This window comes from Lactuca sativa, chromosome 8, assembly GCF_002870075.4.
Source record: "Lactuca sativa cultivar Salinas chromosome 8, Lsat_Salinas_v11, whole genome shotgun sequence".
Classification (NCBI taxonomy): Eukaryota; Viridiplantae; Streptophyta; class Magnoliopsida; order Asterales; family Asteraceae; genus Lactuca; species Lactuca sativa.
Window position 1 is genome coordinate 269,816,115 of NC_056630.2, and position 8,076 is coordinate 269,824,190.

General features: G+C 31.8%; 1 protein-coding gene across 1 annotated transcript; it reads right to left on the reverse strand.

Annotated features, from left to right (window-relative positions):
- Nucleotides 1–3,607: 3,607 nt before the first annotated feature.
- LOC111898300 (pyruvate dehydrogenase E1 component subunit beta-1, mitochondrial) lies at nucleotides 3,608–7,758 on the reverse strand. The gene is made up of 15 exons (XM_023894213.3): nucleotides 7,572–7,758; nucleotides 7,128–7,205; nucleotides 6,963–7,037; nucleotides 5,899–5,979; nucleotides 5,809–5,835; nucleotides 5,597–5,659; nucleotides 5,425–5,511; nucleotides 5,186–5,311; nucleotides 4,943–5,076; nucleotides 4,787–4,859; nucleotides 4,636–4,701; nucleotides 4,407–4,445; nucleotides 4,175–4,299; nucleotides 3,980–4,094; nucleotides 3,608–3,890 (listed from the first exon to the last, which is right to left on the reverse strand). Exons 2-15 carry the CDS (start codon nucleotides 7,179–7,181, stop codon nucleotides 3,819–3,821), a joined length of 1,137 nt encoding a protein of 378 aa, XP_023749981.1. The 5' UTR covers nucleotides 7,182–7,205; nucleotides 7,572–7,758; the 3' UTR covers nucleotides 3,608–3,818.
- Nucleotides 7,759–8,076: the final 318 nt, after the last annotated feature.

Genomic DNA, 8,076 nt, shown 5'->3' on the forward strand with positions numbered 1-8,076 from the left:
AGAAGACAGTAGCAGACTCAACATGTGAATGAAATTAGTATATTGCAGCTAGTGAAGCAACAAAGGAATCTACATGGTTATAGAACTTCATTAGTGATATTGGAGTAGTACCACGAATCAAAGGGCATTTGGAGATATTTTATGATAATGAGGGTGCAGTCGCTTTGACTAAGGAACCCAAGGACCATGGTAACTGAAGACACATACTCAGAAAATACCAGTACGTTCGACATAGAGTAAAAGATGGAGACGTCATTGTTAATAGAGTATCATTTCGGGAGATCTTGGTGATCCTGTCACAAAGGCATTATCAATAGAGAAACATGATGATAATAAACAGACCATTGGCATGAGAGTAGATAGCGATTTGATGTAATAGTTTAGGTGTTAGTTTGATTCTGTTTTGAAAAATATTATAGTATGAATTGTAACCATTTTGATGTTTATTTTATTGTGACTTATTAAAGAGGTTTCTTTTCTATCAAAGTTGTGTTAATTCAATATTGTGTTTCACTTTTTCATGTTTTGAACCTACTTCTAGAATATTTGATCATATTTGAACCTCCACAGTCGATCACGCTCTAGGAAGTAACTGAGTGATTTAAGATTGTCATGAGTATTGGTTGATTGTCCATATAGATTGTACATTGCAAAAAGATTATACTAACACTCATGAGCACTTAAAATAGAGATTTAAGTATTGGAACAACCCACACTAAGAGATTAGATCATGGATCTAGTCATAAGTAATTCTAAAATGACAATATCTTTTATTCTTCAAATGGAGATGCATATGGGGTTTTGTTTGCAAAATCTATTGCGTATTGGTCTACTCCAACGCTATTTATATTTGGTATTCATAAAATGTATGTCCATGTATGATTAGACGGGTAGACAAAAACTATGTAGTCAAACTTTATTTGTAACTTCTCATAACTGGGAAGCGATATCTTTGGGTCCCTCGGGGATTTGTGCTGACATCTAAAATGCTTGGTCGAGCACTGACCAAATTGATGTTTTCGATTTAGAAGTCAGAAGTGATCGTCTAAAACTATTAATCGGGAAGCAGAATGGTGAACATCGAGATTGACCCTTATCCATGTCTCATCTTCATAGAGATATCTAGAACAAAGAAATAGTTGATCATTTGTCTAAGGACTAAATTTTGATTTTGATCAAAGTTTGGCAGTTGTATTGGATGACTACTCTTTGTTGATTATTAGTGAGATATTTTGATCCTAAAAATTTAACGACTAGTCCAACTTGGAGACTGTTGGAAATAGTGTTCAATATCATTAATTGTTTGGTAATATTTCTAATAATTGAAAATTCCTTTTGGGTTGTCCTCATAACCCAAATAGCAATAAGCAAATGGAGAAAAGTAAGTTACTAATTTACTAAGTGATTAATAAATTAATTGGAAATTGATTTTGAATTAATTAAAGAGTTTTAATTAATTAAAGAGTTTGAATATTAATTAAATCCTAGAGATTAGTTGGAATATTGCAAAAGCTCCTGAAAAGCATGTAGGGGACGATTTTGGAGAGTCTCTGATAGGGATAAGGAAGGTGTTAAATAAGGTAAGAATTATCCTAAAAAGTTTGAATCTCTTAAGGATTTATCCATAACCTATAAATAGACTGCTAGGGGTCAAACCATGATTATTGATTCCTTCTGATTTTCCTATATACTCTCTCCCACTCTCCTATTCATGAAAGTTATAACCACTTTCCTAGGGTTATATAATTTTCATAAAACCCTAATCTAGGCTTATTCCTTATTTGCTTTTGGTGGTTGTAGGTCTGACTACATTAGAGGGGTTCTACTTTTGGTCTTTCATCCTTTGTAAGTTCGCAGTTACAAGATCTCAATCAAGAAGACAAGATTTTAGTAATCTTCCATTTAGTTAATTTTTGAAGTTTGAGGTTATAACAAGTAAAACCTAGATCGTATGGTGTATGTACCTTTATACATAAAACCTAAGGTCAAAACTATTGGTAATTTTTTTTTAATAATATCAGGGTCCTTTTGGGTTGCCTTTAAGACCCAATTAAGCAATCAAAATACTAAAAGATTTAAAAGATATTAGTTTATTAATTTCGCATGTTATGATAAATTAATTAGAAACTATTTGGAATTAATTGGGAATTAAATAATTAAAGGGACTAAATGTTAGTTACTTAAAAAGTTTAATTAATTGGAACATTGCAAAAGTCTAAGGATACCTATAAGGATTTTGAAATTGCTTTTGGATCAAGAAATTGGAAGCCTATAAATATGGAGCTAGGGATCAAACCCTAGATCCTTAATTAAATCCTAGAGATCAATTGGAATATTGTAGAAGCTCCTAAAGAGTATGTAAGGGACGATTTTGGAGAGTCTCTGATAAGGATAAGGCATGTTTTAAATAAGGTAAGGATTATCCTAAAGAGTTTGAGTCTCTTAAGGATTTATCTGCAGCCTATAAATATACTACTAGGGGTCAAACCTTGATTGTTGATTCCTTCTGATTTTCGTATATACTCTCTCCCACTCGCCTATTCATGAAAGTTCTAATCCCTATCCTAGGGTTATATAATTTTCATAAAACCCTAATCTAGGCTTATTCCTTGTTTGCTTTTGGTGGTTGTGGGTCTGACTACATTAGTGGGATTCTACTTTAGGTCTTTCATCCTTTGTAAGTTCATAGTTACACGATCTCAATCGAGAAGACAAGATTTTAGTAATCTTCCTTTTAGTTAATTTTTACAGTTCGTTGTTATAACTAGTAAAACCTAGATCTTATGGTGTACGTACACTTATACATAAAACCTAAGGTAATAACTATTGGTGATTTTATTTTTTTTTAAATAATAACATAAACCTTTCGGGATGCCTTTAAGACCCAATTAAGCAATCAAAATACAAAAATATTTAAGAGATATTAGTTTATTAATTTGTCATGTTATGATAAATTAATTAGAAACTATTTCAATATTAATTGGGAATTAAATAATTAAAGGGACTAAATGTTAGTTAGTTAAAAAGTTTAATTAATTGGAAAACTGCAGAAGTCTAAAGATAAGGGACGATTTTGGATACGCCCGGTCAGGGATTTGGATTTGCTTTGGATTAAGCAATTGGAAGTCTATAAAATGTTAAGTCTCAAACTTTTACTCGTTTGTAAGATGTGACTTCAAACAGTAATTTTATATATAATTAATAATTCTATGTATTTTTTCTACAATTAATTATTTTTATACACATATATGACTTAATGCGGTATTTTGCTAAAATATGGCGTTAAGTATATGCCTAGGAGCCATGAAGCGCCACGGCGAAATCATGACTAACTTTTTAAAACCTTTTATTCCATTCAAATATTAGAAGTTTTCTGATGGAGTTTTGTTGTTTTGTTTTTATTTATTAGCCGAGAAGATTGATAAAATAACTCGTACAAATATCTTATTCATTAAAATTATTATATATTTGTTACAAAAGTTTCCCTACATTTTCCATAAATATATATAACACTTTCTTCAAAGATCTAGGAATGAACACACACACACACAACAACAACAACAACAACAAAATACAAAAAAAAAAAAAAAAAAAAAAAAAAAACAAGTTTGGTTTATGAAAATCACAAAGTAAATAATATTATTGTTTCTTTATGCATGTAATACCGTAGTTCTGGAATCAAGAATTTCGCCAAAGCTTTCATCTTTTTACTGAGCGTAGTATAAAATGATAATTGAAAAAAAAATGTAGCAGCGAATGTTTATGAGGTTTGTGAAGAAGAACATTGTGAAAAATGAGAAGAAGATATAATAAATGCATCAAGCAGTTGCAGCCAAAGGTAGTGCCGACCTGTAACAAACTCTCTTAGCAGCACGAACAATATCCTCAATCTGCACCAATCATTGAAAAAGAAAGAAAGAGTCAAGTTACAAAATTTGAAGCAAAAATATGAAATGAAAAAGTAGTCAAAAGAAGTGACCTGTGGAAAAGCCATTCTCTCAAGATTGGCAGCATAAGGAGTGGGAACATCAGCCCCAGCAATCCTCTCCACTGGGGCATCCAGATAACCAAAGCTATCTTCAACAACCGAAGCACTACACAGTACACACCCACCCATTAAATAAATAAATAAATATCTTAATTATTTTAACAAAAAATGACAAAATAAGCATACCAGATTTCAGCACCAACACCATGTTGAGGAAAGCCTTCCTCAACAGTCACCAGCCGGTTAGTTTTCCTCACAGAAGCATTGATTGTACCTCTATCCAATGGTCGAATGGACCGCAGGTTTATTACCTGTCAAAACATACATAAACCTACTATTATATATATGTAATAAAAAATAAAAAACCATAAGTTAAGTTGGGTTTTTTTTTTTTTTTTTAAATATATATATAGCTTACCTCTGCACTTATCCCTTCCTTTTCAAGTATTTCAGCCGCCTAAAATCATTACATCAAATTTCCACTACATTAATGAGATGTTTAATGGATTATTGAAAAATGCTAAAACACCACCAAAACCCGAATTTCTTCATATCTTATCCTCTCAATCAGGGAAATACATCAATATTTTGACTTTTATAGTGTTCTTTTTCCCTAACTACTAAATAGATGAAAGAAAGAAAGAAACCTTAAGAGCATAGCCAACCATCTTAGAGAAAGCAGTGATGGTGATATCTTTCCCTTCTCTTTCAATCTGTGACACTCAAGGTTAAGCACATTATTAACTTAAGACAACAATAGAAAAATAATTTTAATCTTTATCTTTATGGATGAAAAACCTTTGCTTTGCCTATAGGGAGGCAGAAACTTGAATCAAGGGCTTCTGCGGAAACTGGGAAGGATTCGCCATACCTGAAGATTTTTTATTTTTTTATAGAAATTAAAAAAAAAATAAATAAATAAAAGGGGGGGTGGTTTGATTTAGTTTTACTCACAACAACTCATTTTCAAGAAAAACAACAGGATCAGGGTCTCTAATTGCAGCTTTTAGAAGTCCACGGGCATCTTCAGAGGAGTATGGCACAACAACTTTCAAACCAGGGACTGATCCATACCATGCACCATAACACTGCATCACATAAAACATAAAACATACTTTTAACAAATTTCTCAACAACTAGTTAATTAATTTTGTTTTTGGTATTTATGAATTTAATTAATAATAAAATGTTGTTGACCTGGGAATGTTGAGCCCCAACACCAGCAGCAGGTCCATTTGGTCCCCTAAAAACAATGGGCACGTTAATCTGCCCCGCAGACATGTAGTTTGACTTTGCTGCAGAATTTATAATATGATCGATTGCCTGCAATTGCATTTTCAATCATACATACATACATACATACATACATACATACATACATACATACATACATGTTACTTAATAGTAATAATAGATGAGATTGAGGCCTGACTGACCTGCATAGAGAAGTTGAAAGTCATAAACTCTATCACCGGCCTCAGACCATGATATGCAGATCCAACCCCAATCCCCGCAAACCCAGCCTGATCAAACAACACAACACAGCTAACTGACTAACTATTCTTCAATCAAATCAATCTAACAAACCTTCAAATATTTCATTTAAACCTCTGTGATAGGGGTATCCACAACCCTTTCAGGACCATATTTATCCAATAATCCCTTCGTTATCTACCAAAACAAAACAAAACATAGTCAGCCCAAAACACATAATATATATATATATATATATATATATATATATATATATATATATATATATATATATATATATATATAATATATTGCTTTTGTTTTGTTTGAGAGAAGCAAAGTCTAACCTTGTATGCACCCTGGTATTCTCCTACCTGCACACCCCAAAAGAAGATGAGCACCACAAAATAAATAAATAAATAAATTTAGGGTTTTACCTCTTCCCCCATTACAAAGACATTAGGATCAGCAGCCATTTCCTCGTCAAGAGCAGAGTTCAGAGCATCTCGTACTGTCATCTGTAACAATTTCAAAACCAAATCTAATACATTGCACCACTTCTTTTTTCTTTTTTTCATACACTAATTCTTGAAAATAATGTTGCAAATTATACCCTGCTAATTATGTGTGGTGTCAGGGATACACTAAGAGCTCTAGAAAGGATCCAAAATAGGATAATATATTATTATTATTTATCAACTAAAATAAACAACAAATAAAATAAAACTGTTATTTCTTATTTATTAATCAATGTAAATTAAATAAACCTTTTATTTAATAAATAATTAAATAAAAAGAGTTTATTAATAAAGCCAAATAACTTTCCTCAGTATTTGTTTTGTTAATACTTGGTTGATATTTAGTTATGCAGTATGCCAATGCTGTTTAAATTTGTTTCTACTTAATTATAACTTTCTAAGTAATTTTATTATATTTTTATTAGTTTTATCATATTTTTAATTAATCTTTTGTACCGCAATTCCGTATTTTTAAACCTAGGCCAAAAAAAACTCTAAGTATCAAGGGTATAAATCCGAAAAAAAAAAAAAAAACAAAAAAAAAAAAACCCTAGTTGGCTATTTATAGTCTAATTGGATCTACTTTGGGGTTTGCAAATTGATCAAACCCCAACAGTAATTATAAGATATTTAACTCTTCTGCTTCATAGTTAAAGATACATATATACACATCATATCATACTACAGTGTATTAGTTGATGAAAAATCAAACAAAGTCAAGTTTATAGAGGAGGTAGTACAAAGCAAATCTTGAAAAAGAAAAAGCCTGAAATCACTAAAAATATAACCAGTCTACACTTCTACTAGTGAAGGAGGTGGCCTTCTACAGTCTCAACCATGGTTCTTGAGAAATTTATATCGTTATTGCTATTCATATCAACATTTAGAGATGATAATCTCATATCCTCTAGAGTAGTTGTGTAGCAGAAGGAAATACAAACTTGAAGAAATAAACAAGGCATACAAAGCAAAACCTAGATCACCTCTTTAGTTGCAGATGAGTAATGTCTCATAGCTGATGTTATAGGTTTTAACCTCATCAGAGAACTCCCCAGAACCTAATAAAACATATAACATTTAGTCATTTACCAGTGAACGTGCCAACAAAATGTTTGATTGGTAAACAGATGCTACAGCATTTCATTTACCTGAGAAGATAAGTCTCTGGCACCACCAACGTTTTGCCTTATAATCCCCCACATCTTTTTCTCCTTTGAAGTCAAAAGCTTCAAATACAAAAGACAAAGGGTAAAAAAACAAAGAAGAAGAAGAAGAAGAAATATGATGAACAATTTCTGGAAACAGTAAGTTTGTTAAGAGGTCCTCGATTGTAAACAGAGAATGCCATTTGAAGGCAGCAATAGGCAATTTATGACAAAAGTAAGGGGGTTTTGGGATTTGCTTATTTAATCAAAGTGGGAACCAAACCAGAAATCCGGAATCAACCAAACCAGAAATCAGGAATCAGGAATCACATTAGACAGGAATTGAGCTCTAGATTCAAAATCGAACAAGAAATTCATCTGCATCGTCGATTCCAGAAAATAAAAATTCATGTGCTTACCGAACCAGAAAAAGAAAGTGGGACATACCAGGTAATCGGAGAAGGAGAAAACTGTGTATCCGGCGCCAGCGATCGGACGTCTGGAGCTGAGGTCTGAGAAGGTTCGGCGGTGTGGGAAGATACAGTTGAACGTTGTAAAGAAGTGTGAAGTTATGTGACGGGCGAAGGTATAGGCGATGTGAACATGCCACTTTAACTTTAATAAGCCAAAAGCCCTTCAAAAAAAAACTAAGCTCGCCTTTACCTATCGAAAAGAAGGTTTTTTAGTTATTTTAACAAGTTATTTTGAAAAAAAAAAAAAAAAAATTATCTAATATCTATTTCTTTTTTCTTTTTTAGATTTATTGGACTAATAAGCTATTTTAAATCAAGACAAAAGTGTAAAATTGGTTTCTATGGTATTCAAAAAAATTTAGATATTGTCTAATAAGTTTTCAACTTGCATTAATGGTCCAAAATCAAAATTTTTCTTTGGTTTTGGTCCCCGGAAAACTTGAAAATACATTTTTGCCATTTTATTTTTTTTTGTATTT

Bases quoted from the DNA above. Each gene is read 5' to 3' on its own strand.
- LOC111898300 (XM_023894213.3), bottom strand. From the start codon at position 7,181: ATGTGGGGGATTATAAGGCAAAACGTTGGTGGTGCCAGAGACTTATCT. The intron at 5,512-5,596 runs GTTTAAATGAAA...TTGTTTGATCAG, and splicing joins TGGATACCCCTATCACAGAG to GCTGGGTTTGCGGGGATTGG. The intron at 3,891-3,979 runs GTCACTTCTTTT...TGATTGGTGCAG, and splicing joins AGAGAATGGCTTTTCCACAG to ATTGAGGATATTGTTCGTGC.